The 18,085-nt window shown below is 37.9% G+C and overlaps 1 protein-coding gene across 3 annotated transcripts in view; it reads left to right on the top strand.

Moving 5' to 3' along the window:
- Positions 1-18,085, top strand: part of PEX7 (peroxisomal biogenesis factor 7) — a 46,250-nt gene that overhangs the window by 15,020 nt on the left and 13,145 nt on the right. For all 3 annotated transcript variants that reach the window (XR_015258138.1, XM_086744742.1, XM_086744743.1), the window contains exons 6-9: positions 3,018-3,124; positions 3,525-3,638; positions 7,308-7,363; positions 17,149-17,248. Coding sequence is in view for 2 of the 3 variants with exons in the window: in XM_086744742.1 (XP_086600868.1) it covers positions 3,018-3,124; positions 3,525-3,638; positions 7,308-7,363; positions 17,149-17,248 (377 nt within the window). In the remaining variant the exon portion in view is untranslated. The remainder of the gene's footprint in view (positions 1-3,017; positions 3,125-3,524; positions 3,639-7,307; positions 7,364-17,148; positions 17,249-18,085) is intronic.

Raw genomic sequence — 18,085 nt, forward strand, 5'->3', positions numbered from 1 at the left:
CCAGTATAAAACCTACGTGAAATTTAAATCTTAAATGGTGTCTTTTCACTATCATACTTTGTCATTCACATTAGCAGTCTATATCCCATGTATGGGGATGATGTACTTGTAGATTAGCATCTCTTTCAAAAATTTTGAATAGATGAGTATATATTGTGTAGTTCTATTGATTCGTCCAAGATTTCACAAATATTCATTAAAATGAAAGAAAGCAAGTACAATATAAAAACAAATCTGGAATCGTAATTATCTAACAGACCAGCAGAAATCTGTTGCCATAGAGAAATTGCTTCTTGCAAAAATAGAAATATTTTGTGGGGGAAATGTTGGCTGCTTTTGTGGTTGCTTGCTTTGGGATGCCAACTGAAAGTGGCTGTTAGTGAATATGATTGTTCAGGTGTGCTTTACTTGTACTTTCTGTTATTATTATCCTCCTTCTTTACCAAAAGGAAGAAATGCATCCTTTATATGCAGATTTGAAGGAGTCATGGAAATGTGAAATTCAAATTTTTAACAGCAGTTTTGTTGAAATGGAATGTAAAAAAATATATATATTGTGAGGTCATGGAAAGACGTTTGAGGTTTAAAAAAAGTTTGTTGAAATGTGTAATGTGTCAGGAATACACTGTTTTTCAGCTTTTTTTTTTTTTTTAATTAATCTGATTCTTCCAGTTACAGCCTAAATGGAAAAATTTGATAGCCTTTGGCTTTAATTCAATCTCTTCTATTCACGGAAAGGTTCACTTGCATGTTCTGTTACTCCATTAGAAACATTTCACAAGTAGTGCCAGCCAGAATTAATAACAGCTAAGTCTAGCATTTTCAAAGAAGTGGAAAAAAAAAAAAAGGGAAAATTACTCTTTTTCTCATGCATCAGCATTTTCTGTTAAAAAAGAAATAATTGGGGCAATTGTATATTTAGTGTCAAAATTATTATTGGCTGAGTAACTTCCTTTTCCAAATGTTTTTGGCCCTCATAATGCTACTGTGGTGCATCTCTGTAGCAGTTCTTTCTAGTCCACCTGGATTTATATATTTATTTGCTTGGGAAAAATGATCCTATCTGTAGTGAAAAATGTGTTTCCCCTTCAAATCTCTGTTATCTGATGAAATTAAAAGAAAAGCTTTTTAAGAAGTCCATTATAATATCTTTGAAAGACTTAAGACTCAAACTGAAATCTGTCCTCTTCCAGGCAAGCAGATAAGCAAGACTTAATGGTGGGTGGATGAGTATACTACCTTTTTTTTTTTTTCTTGCCAAGACCCTGCTGGTCATGTTTCTGCCTCTCCATATGTTGCCCTGTTTTTATAAGCACTGTAGTGATGTGGGTCTTCAGCTGACTGCAGGTGTCGTCAGGAGTGCTATACATATACTGAGCAGCAGTTTCACTCTTGGCAGTGTTGAAATAGGCAAAGGGAGTGAAAACCGTGAGAAATCATGTGGTGTTCCCACTTTACAGGTAGGGAATTTAACCACTAAGAGTACAGTATTTGTCACAATTGTGGAGTCTGGGGAAAAGCCAACCAACCATCAGAGCAAAGATGCTCATGATCTGTGTAGTGCCTCAGTCATAAGGCCAGTCCTGTGTCATGGAGTGGAACCAAGCTCTCCCTAGCTTCATTTTTGTATTCCAAATCTCCAAACTTTTAATGTCATTTTGCAAAGTCTACAGAGCCTGGAAGCTCATGCAATAGGAATATTGTTGTGGCTCTAGGGATGGTTTTGTTTGAACTGTAGCCAGTTTTTTGAAAAGAGCTATGATTTTCTGTGCCCAGCTGTATATTTTAAGGTCAGTGACCAACTGGGCACTAAAACCATCAAAATGCTTGTATCTAAACAGCATAAAAATTGTAATTATTGATTATAACCAATTTGAGGATTTCCAGAAGTGTTTCTGGTAAAGAAACATCAGTAATTTCTTCAGTAGCAAGATAAGACAGTGAGGTTTTTTTTTTAATTTAGGTAGTATTGATACATGCTTTCTGTAAAAATCATAGGTGTTTGAATACAGCTTCTAGTGATTTCATTTGTCTCTTAAACAAACACGAGCGTAATCATGATTTCTAATTTTTTCTTTCTGTAAAGAAATGAGATGGACAATCCATTTTTGCTGAAATATTCAGGGTTAATGAGAGAATCACAATTAAAAAAATTGAAAAGTGTGGTTATATTGTCAGCTGATGTAGTTTTCCATGTCTTTGTAAGCCATTAGGAACTGAATTTGTAAGACAAGTATACACAAATGCTAAAGATCTTTAGAGGCAGAAGACAATTTATGACTGGAGATAAAGAGAGAGGCTCAGATGATTCACAGCTCTTAAGTTAAGCTGGGTGCCCTTCATTGCTCTCTGAAGACCTCTGTGTGTGTGTGCGCATGCACGTGTGCAGGTGTATGTATGTGCTCTGAGGTTAAAGCAGACTTTGCTTTTAATACGTGTAGCACTTACAGCAGAATGACTATCTTCCAATATTTCAATAAATGAGAGTGTGCAGGTTTTGCACATGGTGAATACAGGTAATGCATCTTAAATTTTCCTCTCATTGAAAGAATCTGGAGATAAGTTGCATTTTAAATACTGTTCACTTTTCTAAATGCCAAAAGCATATGTCTAGTTACTTTTTTCTCAGCTGGTTTGCAGAGAAAGCTTTTTCATTATTCTGGTCTTCTAAGTCCTCTTCTAAATGGACTTTAAACTCCTACTTTAATTAAATGTTGTTTAAATATTTTACACCATCTCCTTTTAATCAAATCAGAGTTTAAAAAATAATGGAAATGTTAGTAATAAAATGAAGATTGTTTGTTTCCCCAAGGCAAGAGCAATAGTAAGTTCTGATTCCTTTTGTGCATTGTTCTGATCTCTGTGTCTATAATGTGCTTACTTTATTTGGCATTAGTGTCCCCATAGAATAGTTTGTATTTCATACAGCTAATAAACAATTGTCTACTAAGTACTAGTGGATTAACTGTATCCCATAACTGATTCAACAATGTTTAATCAATTTCTCTTTGTTTCAGGTGACCAAACTTTAAGAGTCTGGGATGTGAAAGCCCCAAGAGTCAAACTTGTGATACCAGCCCACCAAGCTGAGATCTTGAGCTGTGACTGGTGCAAGTATGATGAGGTATAAAGCTGTTCATCCAACTGTTTTCCTAATTGAACCACTCTCATTAAATAGCAGGTATTTTTTACTGCAACATTAATGCATCTTCTCTTTATAAAAACATGTTTAGTTGCTTTGTTGCCCTCATTCACTACTACATCTTCAGAAGGGCATTGTTCAAACGGATAGATGGCCCAAGTACATCAGAGGTTTTGCTTATTCTTTGTCTAGTGGACAGAATAGTCCACTGGGGAGAAACAGTTTATATTTCTCTTTCTCTTTCATTTACACACTGGAGACATCATTTATGATTTATTCATCTGTATTTGTTGATTTATCTAACTTTTGTAGCCAACATATGTATCACTATAATTTAATAATTAAATTATCCTAATATACCTTTATTTTATCAAATTATCAGAACTTACTGGTAACTGGTGCAGTTGACTGTAGCTTGAAAGGCTGGGATTTGCGGAACATCCGGCAACCGGTGTTTGTCTTGCTTGGTCATACCTATGCTATCAGAAGAGTAAAAGTAAGTTGCTTTTTATTCCTCGTTGACTACTACTGAATTGTTACACAATTTTTTCTGGAAAGCAGTAATATTTTGTGTTATCTAACAATTGGGGAAAAAACAAGTGGTGTTGAAGATTTTAGATGCTACAGTGGCTATTCTTGGAAACCTTCAATTTAGCACTGTAAACATTCAGATGTTTAGCAGATTGCTGGGATTTCAAAGTAAATGACATCTTCAAAGTCAATCTATTTCTATGAGAAGTGTTCAAGCGTTTGGGAGAGGATTGGAAGGTTTACTTCGGCTAAGTGGTATAGGAAATTTGAGATAGAAAAAATACCTTCCCTTATTCATTTTTTAAATGGTGCTCTGCCTTTTTCTTTCCATACAAAGGGTCAATATTCACATATGGCAAGGTATAGAACTCGTTGTGAATATGTATTTTTGTGTATACAAAGAAAATATTAATATGTTCAAAGAGATTTTTATACTTTATGCATGAAAGGCTACAGATGACTATACAGGATCTGTGTACTACTAGATCACCCACCGACAGGAATTTGTTCTAGATGCATGATGACATATTTTTCCCAATAGTCAGTGCTTATTTTTTTTTATATTAGTCAGATAATACTTGATCCTTTTAAAGCCTTTCAGGAGCAGGTATGTTTATTAATATTTTCTAGGAAGTCTGAACTGGCAGAAAAAGTTATCCTGGCTCAGTATTTTGCTTTGCACACCCTTGGAATTTTGACGTGTTTCTAACAACTTTAAAAGTTACTGCACAGAGGTAATTTGTCAGAAAAGGCTGTGACTTAGGGAGTGGTTATATATCATAAATCCTGTTTGTGGCCAGACAGCCTCAGAAGCTCCTGCTCCTCCTTATCCCAGCTACCTTTGCCTGCTGTCCCCACTGGTGGTGGCTGTCCAGTCTTTCTTTTTCTAATTTAATGCCTGCATGACCATGCTGTAGTCTGGCTCTGTGAAATGTTCTTCATAGGAGAAGAATATTTAGCAGTGGTGTTCGAGTTTTTTTCGGTTTTTTTTTTCTTGTTTTTTTTTAGAGAAGATCATTTTGCAACTCCAATTTGACAGACATTAAGGCAGATGAATCAATACAGTGTCAATCAATAACAGACTGTCATATTCTTACTCTCTGACAGTTAGTGGGATCTTAAAACAGCTCTGCCACTAAGGGGTTTATAGCACATTGTCTTCATGATAAGATGGAGAAAGTGAATGCAGAATTGTTATTCAACATAACCTGTGATAACAGAACTAAAGGACACTTGATGAAACTAGTAGAATGGGTGTACAAACAGATGGAAGTGCTTGTTTTACACATCAGATGGTAGCCGTCTGCACAACAGGTTGCATAGGCTGGCAGTGTTGTAAGGTTCATGGATAGCAGCTGGTCGATAAACAGATACTGGAGGAGTTAGACAGAGTTAGCACCTCTGATTTCTCTACGCTCTATCATCCTGGGCTGCATTAGGAAGAGTGTTGCCAGCAGGTTGAGGGAAGTGATCCTTCCCTGCTATTTGCTGCATGAGTGAGACCGTATGTGGAGTGCTGGGTCCAGTTCTGACCTTCCCGATACAAGGGAGATGTGGACACAGTGGAGTAAATCTAGCAAAGGGCCACAAAGAAGATTAAGAGACTGAAGCTTCTAACCAGGAGAGGCTGAGAGAGATGGGATTTGTTTAGTGGAGAAGAGAAGACTTAGGGACGATCTTGTCACTGTGTGTGAATGATTGAGGAAAATAGAGAAGACAAAGCCTGACTCTTCTAAGTGGTATCTAGTGAGAAAACCAGAGGCGATTGGTACAAACTGAAATACAGAAGATGCCATGTAAACAGAGAGCACTGGGCTCAAAGACTTTTGGCCTGACCAGGTAGAGTATCTTTTATATTCTTATACTGTCTCATCTGAGTTTCCATTTTGTGGCCCATCATGCTCCCTGTTTTCTTAAAATGCCTTGAAAGGATTATTAGGAGTTCGCCAGCAGTAGAACTTTCTTTGCACCAGCCTCTGAGATCAGTTCATTAAGTGGCTTTAAGGAGATGGTGGGAAGGCTGTGTATCTGCCTATGTGCGAAGGAGAGGTATGTGAGAGTGCATGACTTCTGTTCCATCTTAGCAGGCTTTTATAGCTTCCATTTCAAGATGGACACGGTCCCTGCAGACATAAGATATGAGAATGTGGGCCAGCACTTCGAGGTGGTGCAGCATATCTACACTTGTCCGGTGTAACTCACCAATCACACTAAATGGAGAGAGAGAGTTCAGGATGCTATCTAAATAGAGGCAGCTGGCCCTCCCGATGTCCCTTCTCCTACATTGTGCTAACACTAGCAATTATAAAGCTGTGCAGCAAGCTGGCTCACTGGTTGCTCTGACTGAAAATCCTGTCCCTAAAAGTCACTGGTTTCTGTCTGGATCTAACTTGTCTCAATTTGTCGCCCAACTGCACAATGGCAAGCCCTGATACAAAGGCGGAGGGCAGGAACACACAGCCTGAAGTGTAAAGGAAAGGGAAGGCCACAAGTCTTGGCAGCAGTGCACTCTTAAATTAGCTTAAACCAACCATGAAATCACACTCTTCAGTTGTCTGTCTTTTGTATTCTGTTCACTTGTTCAGGGTTGTGTTGACTGTCAGATCTGAGGTTGGCAAGGAATTCTACCCAACACGATACTGTCAGGATTCCTGCAGGTTTCTTTTGGTCTTTCACTGCAGTACAGGGCATTATCAGCACACTGCGGTTGTCTGGAGCCCTTTGCAGGAGATTCTGACGTTGGTGCATTTGACTGTCTCATATTATTAGCTCGCTTCAGTCTCTTATACTGAAATGTAGTTATGGTTTTTGAGTTTACCTAAAAAGATATTTGGATGAATGATCTGTGAAATATTGGAGGATGATATATTGGTCTCTCCTGTCTTTGACTTTTGACTTTGTAGTAGTTGTGAATAATATTGGAAGTCTTGCAGGAAGAATCTTACCTGTGAATCATGATGTGGGGGACCTGCATTTCAAAGTGAAGTTATGTCAATGACTTATGTATTTCCTGTTGAGAAACACAGACCTTAAAGTAGTTGGAAACTGAGGGTTGTGAAAAAGCTGGAGCTGAGGTGAACAGTTTTGACCTAACTGCATCTTTGTGTGTCCCGTAAAATGTCCTTCAGTAAAGGGGGAAATTATGAAGTGACATTATACTGCCTTCAGTTTTTCAACTTGCCTTCAATTTTCCCACTTTTGTAAATAATTTCAAAATATTAGGACGTGGAATCAATGAGAGTAATATATCTTTACATTCTCTGCAGTATGACACGAATTTTCTCTCTCTGAAAATAATAAAGTGGTTACATGGCTTTATTTCTTTTTCCTCTGTATAATGAGGTGATACTCAAGTTGTCAGCCAAAAGCAGAATGTAATGACTGTTTATATGATTGTCCTAAAACTTCTTAACTTTACAGCAGGGTTTTCTGACTCTGCTGTAATGAAACCAAACCAGGATCCCATAGAGCGTTTCTTGTAATTGGAGGCATGGTGGGGAAATTTGTTGGTGTGATACCTTGGTACCTACCAAGACAGTTTAAATAGTTAAACTTTTGGTAACTTCCTACTTTTATTAAGTATAAGTTCACAATGTTTTTACTTTAAAACTTGTTCTGTTTTGTTTTCTTGCAGTTTTCACCATTCCATGCAACCTTATTGGCATCTTGCTCCTATGATTTTACTGTGAGGTACAGTATTTTTTTTTAATTGGATAAAAATGGAAAGATACTTTATTTTCATGTGGCTTGCAATAGAAAACAGTTCTAGAGTGGACATACTGAAGTGCAGTTGATGTTGCTATTGGATGTTTTCTATCTTCATAAGCTATGAAGCTATGCTGAAAATGCGCGAGTTCTTCACTTAAAGGCTAGCTCAGTCATTCTTGTGAATATCTTCTCTGACAGATATTTTCTATAATCATTTTGACATCATTCTGCAGAACGTAGTTGTGTCTAGCTATGGTAGTGTCTAATCAGAAGGTAATACCTCTTAAATAAATGTAGGTGGGTGACTTTGTATGTTTCTGTGACATATTTTTATTTAAGCTTTTTATGAACAAAGTTTTTGTCCTAAGAGTATCTGAAGAAGCTTTAGCATTGTTCTGCAGCAGTGTGTATGCTGAAGCTCTTTAGACAGTACTTCTGCAAGTTCTCCTGGCTGCCCAGTACATCTGATACTGTTGAGGATTTTATAGTACAGCTGATTTAAAGCTGATTAGAAGTCCTAAAGAAGTTTGATTTCATATTAGCACTTCTCTAAGATACACAGTATCATAAGTCAATACACTATAAAGTACATTCCTGAATATTTCAATCGCATTCTTTGATCTACATTTTAATTTTGTAACATGGACTGAATATAGCAGGCAGTACATTTACAAATGGGAGAAGCTCTCTTGCTTCCACAACTAACTGCAAAGTTCTCCCACTAGCCCAAATCATCCCAATTAGTGTCACTTCTCGTTAGATCCTGAGTGGTCTGACATCAGACACAGAAAGGTTCTGTTTCCTAAGGGAAACCTTGCTAATTCTCAGTGCCTGTACCTGTTTCTAAATCACAAATCTATATAGTCCTGTGCCATAACAACATATAAAGTTGCATCATCAAGTTAGTGTGTTAAGCATTGTAGGAATTTTGTGTATTTTCAAAAATCTTACTGGAAGAGTGGTACAGCTAGAATACTAATTTCATCGAAGCTCTTGGTTGTAGCTCCCAGAACACAGTTAACAGAAACATGCAGGGGTGCAAAGGGGCTCTGAAGCTCTGCTATACATGGTATGGGACTGCTTAAGACTGTGCAGTGACAATGGTGACATTCCACAGGGAGACAGTTGCTGGAGCAGTTGTCCTTGACACATGCGAGTTCTCAACCTTGTTAGCACTAGAGAGGATGCTGCCTTCTACTCTTGCAGGGAGTGCCTAGTGCCTCTTTCTGGGGCTGGGGGTGGTGGTGGCCTCACCTGTGGGACAAGTGTTCTCTTTGAGGTACTGAGGTGAAGGAGCTGCAGGAGGAGATGAGCAGACTGTGTACCATCAAGAACAGTGAATGCAAGATTGACAGGGTCTTCACAGTTATCCTTCAGAGGTGAGAGCCAAAATCTCACAGTGCAAGGAAGGAGGGACAGTTAGAGACTGTACTTCAAGCAGTAGAGGACAAGGATAAAGATTCTCATGATGGAGGAGGCTGGAAACTTGTGACTTCTGGCAACACAAGTTGGAGCTAGAGAATGGACTTATTGCCCTGGAATGGGTGAGCAAGAAGGAACTCAGAGTCAGCTGAGCTTGAATCAGGTGTCTTCACCAAAAAGAAAAGTGTTCATAATCACTGGAAACTGCCTTCTGTTGCATTCACTCTTGAAGTATCTGTCTGCCAACCCAACTTGATATTTGGCATATTTTGTTGCCTCCCTTGGGTTGAGGTCAAGGGGGTTGTGAAGAGACTGCTAGGGTTTGTCCAGGTTCAGAACACTGCCTTTTGACCTGTGTGGGGTTCTCATGTTACTGAAAGAGGTGACCATGAATATATCAAGAGTGGCTACATGACTCTGGGGGCCCAGGTGATGTTTTCCTTGATCCTGACAGTGAAGGAGAAAGGTTCAGGTAGGAGAAGACATCTCCAGCAAGTCAACACTTGGCTACATAGCTAGTGTCACATGCAGAGCTTTGTCTTTTACAACCACAGGGTCCTCTTTTAAGTGATTGCGGCAGGCATAATGATCCATTTGACAAAGTAGGGCAAGAGCATCTTTGCCAACAGGCTTGCTAACCCAGTGAGGAGTGTTTTGAACTACAGATGTCAGGGCAGAGTGACCATAACTTGAAGAGATGTGAAGGCATGAGGATCAGAGAAGAGTGTGTGGAATAGCATAATGCCAGAGGTTTTTGCACTTCACATGTGAAAGTAGTCTGACACCTGTGTACAGCAGAGGAGACAAACGGGGAATTTAAAGTCCATGTGCAGCAGCAGAGCTGTGGCCTCTTGGGGATTACAGAGAGATGGCGGGACTGCTCAGAAGACTGGAGTGCTGCAATGGATAAAGACTCCTCAGGAAAGAGAGGCTAGGAAGGTGAGGTGGTGATGATGGTAAATCTGTGAGTTTAGCAGTCCAGTCACTCCCTTAAATTTTCAATCCCTATATGGGCTTGTTCCTTTCAAAAATTGTGCCTTTCACCTGTAGATTAGAACTGGATGGTGAGCTTATATAATACTCCTGTCCCCCATAGGCATGTCATTATTTCAGTAAAGGACTTAAGTGCTTGAGAGCCTTTCCTAAGTTCATGTTAACTGTTATTCTTTTGCTTGCTATGATAAGGGGTAGTGCCTTGTCAGTGATACCCGTTGGTGCCAGGAGCCTGACAGTGTAAGTGCTATGATGTCCATATGTATTTAACTTTCTAGACTGCTGTACCAGCATTCTGTCTTATATAAAGTGCTTAATTTTATTTATGTTTAAAATGCACTTCTCATAGAATACTGCACCGTGGTCTGTGGAAAGTTATTTATGGAATCTTACTTAACATCCTTTACGGATGCAGTGCCAGCTGGTTTGCAGGGTATCATTTCTCAAAAGGCTTCTAGGTCTAAACTGAAAAGTGGTAATTGGTTTCTTCCAGTGGCCTTGTCTGAGCAATAGGACTAATAATCAGCATACTGATGCATTGAAGTGACTTGATTGTGTTGTCATGCTCTTCCCATTTTTGACACCGACTATATATCCTTCAGATTTTACACTAATGTGCTTCATGCAGTACCGAAATCTAGTGCAATTTCAGCTCTAACATTTTAATATGTGGAAACTGTCAGTAAAAATGAGGAGAGCTCCTAGCTCGTATACCAAGGTGTCTGTAAATGCAGAGCTTGGGGACCTTTTCACAAAATGCCACTCTAGACGTTATTTTTCTGTCCAAACAATTACTTGTTGTGACCAGGGCAGGGTTGAAGAGATGAAATACAGATTTTTAGCAATTTTCTAAAACTATTAGTTGCTGGGTTTGGTATAAGTGAACAAACAACAGAGAAGGCCAGGTGAAAGTCTTTGGAAAAGGTGATACAAGCAAAATATGCTGTATAATGGGGGAAACTTGTTACCACAACACTTTGGAAACATCTCTGTTAAAGAATATAACATTATGACTAAGTGGTAGCTCTACGACGGATCTCTACATATCCTGTACTGTCATTTACAGGAAGGAATGTAGCTCACAGTAAGAAGTAGAGTTCACTTAGGAATGTTTATAGTTTAACCGAACAAATGCAAATCTTAGATAATATGACCAAACTGCCATGTAAGAGGCAGGGTTTTTGTTTGTTTCAGGTAGAACAGCTAGTTTGGCATATAATCACAACTGACTATCAAAAAGCAAAAACCAGTAGGTTGAAAGCAAAGTTAGCAACGCTTAGCTTCATCCTTTGCAAATAGTATAATGATTGCATGTGTACATTATAGTTAAGCTGCTGAAAAGAAAGCTAGTTCATATCGCAACTTCATACTGAAGGATAAGAAAAAGAGGTTGTAGATCTGAACTTGAGTTTTTGCATACTTGGGTATAATGATTTGGATTTAACCCCTATCTAGTAAGTGCCTCTTTGAGACAGATTTTTTCTATACCATTTCCTTACTCTTGGGAAGAGTTCAGGAAAAATGTAGGTTAATTAAAGAGCAGTTTTAACACAAATGAATAAATTGCCAGGAAATGCACAAAGTGCTGTAATATTTCCAGGACTTACTTAGGTCTGCATGCATGTTCTTAAAGCTTATCTCTCTAAAAATTAAGTTTGAAGGAACATCAGTGTCATCTCTTACTGGAATCACTGTTTTATATTTTTGGACTCTCTTCAGTATATATATAAAAAAAAAAAAAAATCTTGGTGCATTAGGCACAGACAGTGCTCACCAAAATCTAAACAGAAGATCTGACAAATTACAGAACTTCATTAAGCTGCTATCAGGCTAGATCTTTCAAGATTCACAGAATCTTGCCTCTGAGCCAAAAGGGCAATTTTTGTTGAAAGTTGTGCTCTACTGGACACCATCTCTGCAAGACGCTTTAAGGTAAACCACTGTTTCCAGCTCTCCATCACTATGTATAAGTTCAGTAACTTGGATCACAAGTCTTGAGAAATTCTGGAATAATGCTGTTCATAAAACAAACCGATTTTCACTACAGTTAACTATCTTTGTTGTCTTTTTTGTTTCTTTTTTTTTTTCCTTCAAGGTGAGAAGATGAGTGTTTGCTAATTTGCTTTCTTTTCCTTTTTTTTTTTTTTCTTTTTTTCCAAATGGAGAATGTCTTCCTGCTGATCAAAATGCTTGTCACTGGTGGTTTCCAGCACTAAACTGAAAACTCTACAGCAGAAGAACCTGTTAATTTTAATGTCTCAGTTGATGATAGCTCCTGCATCATTATAAAAAGTCTCCTTGATAGCAGAGTTGCTAGTGGTAGCCAGAGCTTTGGGCATTACATCTGATGAAACTAACAAAATTCAAAACTGATGGTACTTTTCAAATACAATTTAACTGTTTGTTGCACTATAGTGTTAGTCAAAATCACTCATACACCAGTGTAAAGCATATCTGTTCTCTGACATGTTTCCTCTTTGGATTAAAACAAGAATTACAATTTCATGGTAAATATTTTGACATATAAATGAATGCCCAGGTTCTTGTATTTTTAAAATTCACTATCATTTTCCTAGCTGCACGTGCTAATTTTCTTTGAAATAAGTATTACGAGGTGGAATTTCTCTTAAAACTAGGAAGGTGTTGGCTGCAGGAGCTACTCATCAAGTGATTCAATCTCATAAATAGATTGATGTCCTTTATCTATGAAAACAAATTTTCTGGTGCTATGAATGGTGCACTATAATGTTGTTGAAGAATACAGCAAAGGGATATTTTTTTCTTTTTAATTTCTTTTAATAAACAGGTCTGTTTAAGTGTTAAATATTTATAATTAAAACTTTCAAGTATTTATACTTGAATATTTAACTATGGCAGCATCTGAATATTTTTTCTTATGGAAAGTGTATCTTTTTTTCTTCTAAATCACCCCTTTTCACCTTTTGATTGTAAAGCTATCTATTATTTCTCTGTTTGTCATACAAATGCATTTAAATCTTTCTCTACAAAATGTATCTTGTCTGTCTGAAAGGCAAAGTTAGGGGTGTTTTTTTTTGTGTACAGATGAGGAAACAGAAGTATTGAGAAAGACCACACGTACCTACAATATTATCTATATGTTAACAGCAACTACTTCTGTATTTCTCGGGCATCTAACTTACCCATTTTTAGCCAACCAACTTGTCCCAGCACTTGAAGAAGAGAGAGGGGCATGAGTCAAAGTGAACTGAAGCACCAGTCTGGAATTATGATACTAAAGGAATATCTAGACACTCTGATGAGACCATATATGTCCCATGTGTCCCTAAGTTAGGGATTTGCATCCCCTTCTAGTTAATTTGTGTTTTGGGGAGAAATCAGGAAGCAAAGAGTAAGCTGGACAACATCACTCTCGTAACTACACTTAAATTACTGTGTATCAGCAGCAATTAAGATATTATCTTGCACGCCGGCCAGCACGTATAGGCTCATGTCTTCATCCTTCGAGATCAGAGTACCACATGATGCTGCATCTTGGGCTGCACCATGAGTTGATTTAAGCTAAAAGTACTAGAGAAAGCACGTGCTTGTCTAAATAGAGTTTCTCACTTGCGTTTCTTAAACAGATTAAACTTTTTAGTGACAAGAAAGATGTTCATTTTGTGAGTATACCGTATTTTTCAGGACACTCTGTTTCTGGTTTAGGATCTTTGGCTGATACATCAATAGAATGATGATACAAATATGTTCTCAGGTTGGCTTTAAGCCCATGATGATGATGAGAGTTATTCTCAAATCATTGCTTGGAAGAAAATATTAAAGTTACTTCTAAGTTCTGCAAATTTGAAGATTTTCTGAAGCAGAAGGGATATTATGAAGGCTAGTCGCGAGTTGTTCTTGAAAGTTATTGTTGTACTACAGCAGAAGAATTGAAACAAACATAATTTGCACTCTGCCATTTGACCTTACAGGAAAAATATTTGTATGGGATTTCATTGTGAGGACAGCAGCTCACATGTGTAATAAGAAAAAAGAGCGGTGTGTATTAGGTAACCGTATTAGAGTAGGGTTATAACTGTGGAAATAGTTAAATGTTCCCAGTTAATGCCTGAAGTAACAACGTTGCCCTGATTGGCCTGTATACCTGAAAGTAGCACGATGCTAACTTCTGCTCAGCCAGAAGTTTTTCTAGTTTGCAGGAATAACTTTTACAGGTAGCTATCTTTGTACAGGGATTAGAGAATGGGAGCAGGAGAGTGAATTGTGTGATACACATGTAGTAAACTAACATTGAGTTCTGGGTTGCTCTTGAAAACTTCTTGGTTATATATATCCATATGCTACTGTGACCTCTGCCTGATGTGATTGCATATGCAATGTTGAATGGGCTTTTATGGAAAGCAGCCTCTAAATAGCCGATTCACAGCCACCTAAAAATGCAATGTATGAAGACAGCTTCTGTTTGAAGCCTAAGAGCATTAGTAAAGCTTTCATGCATAAATATTTATCATAAATATTTTTTGTTGTTGTTCCCCAGAAGGAAATGCACTTGAGGAGTTGTGTTCTTCGTATTTCCATTTGTGTATTTTCCCTTAATCATCTCCTGAAGTAACTTTTGAACCTATTGAAAACTTAATTAAGTTTGACGGGAAAGTTGTAGTCTAAATTTACTCAGCTTGTACAAATTTAATGGAAACCCACGAGCATACAAGAGAGGGAAGTCCAAAGTATTGCCTTAAGGAAAGCAAAAGATGTAGCATGAATTCACCACCTGTCTAATCTGCTTGCTAATCTGCTAGCTCCTCAGTGTGCAGGAACAGGCTGCCACGACACATGCATTGTAGTACCCTGTACAGAGACTGCAGCCTGAAATAATACTAGCTGCGTTTTTTTTCCCAGCCAGTGATGAAGGCCCAGGTGCAGGAGGCAAGGGTAGAGTGGGGAGGAGGACATGGCAGGAGAAACTATATTGAGGGGCTGGTAAAGGTGTTTTGATAGGGGAGCACAGGAGATGTACGTAGCAAGATAGGTCTCTGTGATATTGCTGTGGGTGGTACAAAGTACAAAATTCATAGGATGACAGGCTTTTTTTCTTCGCATAATGGCTTGTTTAGAATAAGCAGTCCACTTGTAATGTATGTGCAGCTTATGAATTGCATGTGAAGTATATATAAAACAAATAAGAACCTACCAAGAAATGAGGGAAAAGGTATACTTTCACCAGTTCCAGTGGAAAAAAAGTTTAAGCAAATGCACTCTTATAGGTTGCAGGGTATTTATGGTCAGTGCAGATGTGACTGTAGTTGTGAGTGTTAGTTTTAGTGTACATAACATGGGTAAAGATGGCAGTTCTGTCTAAGTGGCTGTACAGACCTGTAATAGGTTGTCTGTTCTGCTGTTGAAGTTCGTGCTGCCAACCACGTAGATACACCTACAGTTAAAGTAATCAAGCACACCTGTTTGTGCTGTGAGTGCATCTTCATTTTGCTGTATGGCTATCTTGCTGGGGTAAACACTGTCTTAGAAAAACCTTCATTGTGCTTTCAGTCTTCAGAGCATGATGGAAGTTCACTCTGAGCAAAATATTGTCACCATGCTAGTCTTCGAAGCTGAGCTGTGGATAGTCTTTTTCACTTTGGACTGCGAAATTGCTATGAGAGCCATTATTAACTTATCATCAATGGTTCCCAGTCCTGAAACTACGTTTTTTGGACTTTCACTAGTAATTATTTTAATATTAAAAAAAAAAACCCAAAGGTCCTGGACAGTCTGTGGAACTTGAACTGAGTTGCCATACTCTTAAACTCTATATGGCTTCTGACTTTTTGCAAACATGACTCCATACAGCAAAGACCAAATTGTCCTACAATTTAAAAAATTTATCAGTAAGTCTCTTCTAAGTTTTTGATCATGTAGATCTGAAGTTGTCTCCTTTAATCTTAGTTTTCAGTTATGGATATCTGTTTTTCAAGAGTTAGTAGAGAGCTAATATGGTAAGGAAGGCTACCACTATTACTTAGAAACAAGATTTGTTTCCTTACCTTCTTATGAACAAAGGTGGGAGGACGAAAATGCTGCAATGGTCTTTTGCTCCTCTCTCCCGCTAAATAAGTTGTTTATCTTAGATATCGGGTACTAGGAAAAAGTTAAGAGGGTTGTTGCTATGGCATAGCCATTGTGCTGATACTGCTCTGCTCGTTTATAAAGGAAATAACATCTACATGTTAAACAAACTGACCCTGCTGCCTTCAGTGTTTGCTATTTTACCTGAATCGGTTTGAACATACGGTGCTTCCAGTGTAGTTTGTCTGATAAAGAACTATTCTTATTAAGTATTTTTCCCTCTGCAGCTGTTACAGAAGTAGTAAAGTGTATGATTGACCACTGTGAGAAAATTTGAGCTGTAGAAAATTTGATTACAGCTGCCAGCCCACAAAATGTGCTGTGCTTGCAGCCTATGGACTTTTCTAAGCAGTATATAGAACCTAAAAAAGAAAACCAAATCTTTTCTTTTGTCCCTTCGTATGCTGTCCTGTCAGTGTGTTGTTATCTGAAAGTTCTATTCCTGAATCCTTTTTCGCAGCTGAGATTTTTTTTTAACCTGTACTTTCATCCCATCTTCTCTTATACCTCTCTTATCCTTGCTGTTCACTACATTGATGGACATTGCATCTAATAGGGGAGTAGCTGGAGAAGTAGAGCACTTCAGAAATCTGTTTTCCTAAGCATTTATATCAACCAAGCCTGGAAAGAAAATATTATTTTTGAAATGTGAATCAATGGAATAACTGTATAATGCAACTGATCTTTGTAGTACAAATTTATTATTAAATTATAATATTAAGTTCTGTTTTACAGGAACACAATCTCAAATTTGAGACTGGGAATGACAAATATCTCTAAACGAATGTGTAATTTTCAGTGAATAGAGACCCTGTAGTGAATAATACCAAAAACAGAGAAAAATCATAAATTGTGCTAATGCCTTTCAGGGATAAAATTCCCCAGCCGTCAAAAAACATAACAAGAGTATTCTAGGCTACATTTTGTTCTGTTTTAATAGTGTCCCAATGACTTCTCTTTGGTGCCAACTTTGATCTCGGTTTCTGCAACAGGAGACAAAGATGGTTTTGCCCAGTGGGGTTTAATTTATGCAAATCAGCAGATGGCTTTGCAGGAATATAATTTGTTATGTTTCCGAAGTGGATGAGTTTGCTTTTTTAAATACCCTGGCAGCAACAGATTTGTCAATATCTTGCATTATATTTTTTTAAATGCCCTTTCAATTACTTTAATTGTGATTTGTTTGGTTGGTTGATTTTTTTTTTTTTTTCCCCCCCTCTCTATTTCTCCCTCCCCCACTCCCTCTCTAGATTCTGGGACTTTGCCAAACCTAACCCTTTGCTGGAAACAGTTGAGCATCATACTGAATTTACATGTGGACTGGATTTAAGCCTTCACAACTGTGGTCAGGTAGGAGCTGACGTGAATTTACTTTTCACTTGCCTGTTATAGCCATTGTGGTTATGGCTGGACTGCAGGACTCAGATCCTGAATAAGAGCCACCAGATTGCAGAAAGCTTCTGGAAGTGAGTCTGGCTTAATGCTTATTAAATAAACCTCACTTCAGGTCCATTTTTATTTATAAAGCAGTTGCTTGTGTTGGGCAGGAGAGAAGGGATGGACTGACAGAATTGCAAAATCAGATAGCTGAAAGCCACAGTGAGCTCAGGGAAAATTAGGTAGTTTTGTTTCAGAAGAAAGACTAATAGAGAAGGGCGTAGAATGCCAAGCTGAGATAGAGAGCTTTCTTCCATCTGCTTAGAATGTCAAGTTAAACATCGGTAGTGTCGATACCTAGACCTGGTTTGTCATAGTATTTGGAGTATTAGAAGAGGCTTAATACATAGTTAGAATTCTAAAATCCTCAGCTATTGACATTGAACGAGTGGAACCCATTTTATCAGGGACACTTACGTGTGTATTGGTTTTGGTAGGATTCTCCTCTGCTTCTGTTGCTACAATTGATTTTGTTCTGTAAACAAAGGATTGTTATTTGTAGTATGAACTGGTTTTTTTTTTTCAGGCAAGAAAGGCAGAAAGACTAAAGTGAATTATTTGCTTTAAAACGAGAAAGCCTATAGTTTTCACACAGAAATTACTGTCACTGAGATAACTGTAACTAATACACTATTTAATGTGCCACAGATATCATTTGCATCTAGATTCCTTTTTAATTCACAGTGAAATTAATTTTTTACCCCAGATAAGAGTGACTTGTAACATCTACATTGGAATTCTGATTAGACA

Source organism: Chlamydotis macqueenii, chromosome 3 (genome assembly GCF_036417535.1).
Source record: "Chlamydotis macqueenii isolate bChlMac1 chromosome 3, bChlMac1.mat, whole genome shotgun sequence".
NCBI lineage: Eukaryota > Metazoa > Chordata > Aves > Otidiformes > Otididae > Chlamydotis > Chlamydotis macqueenii.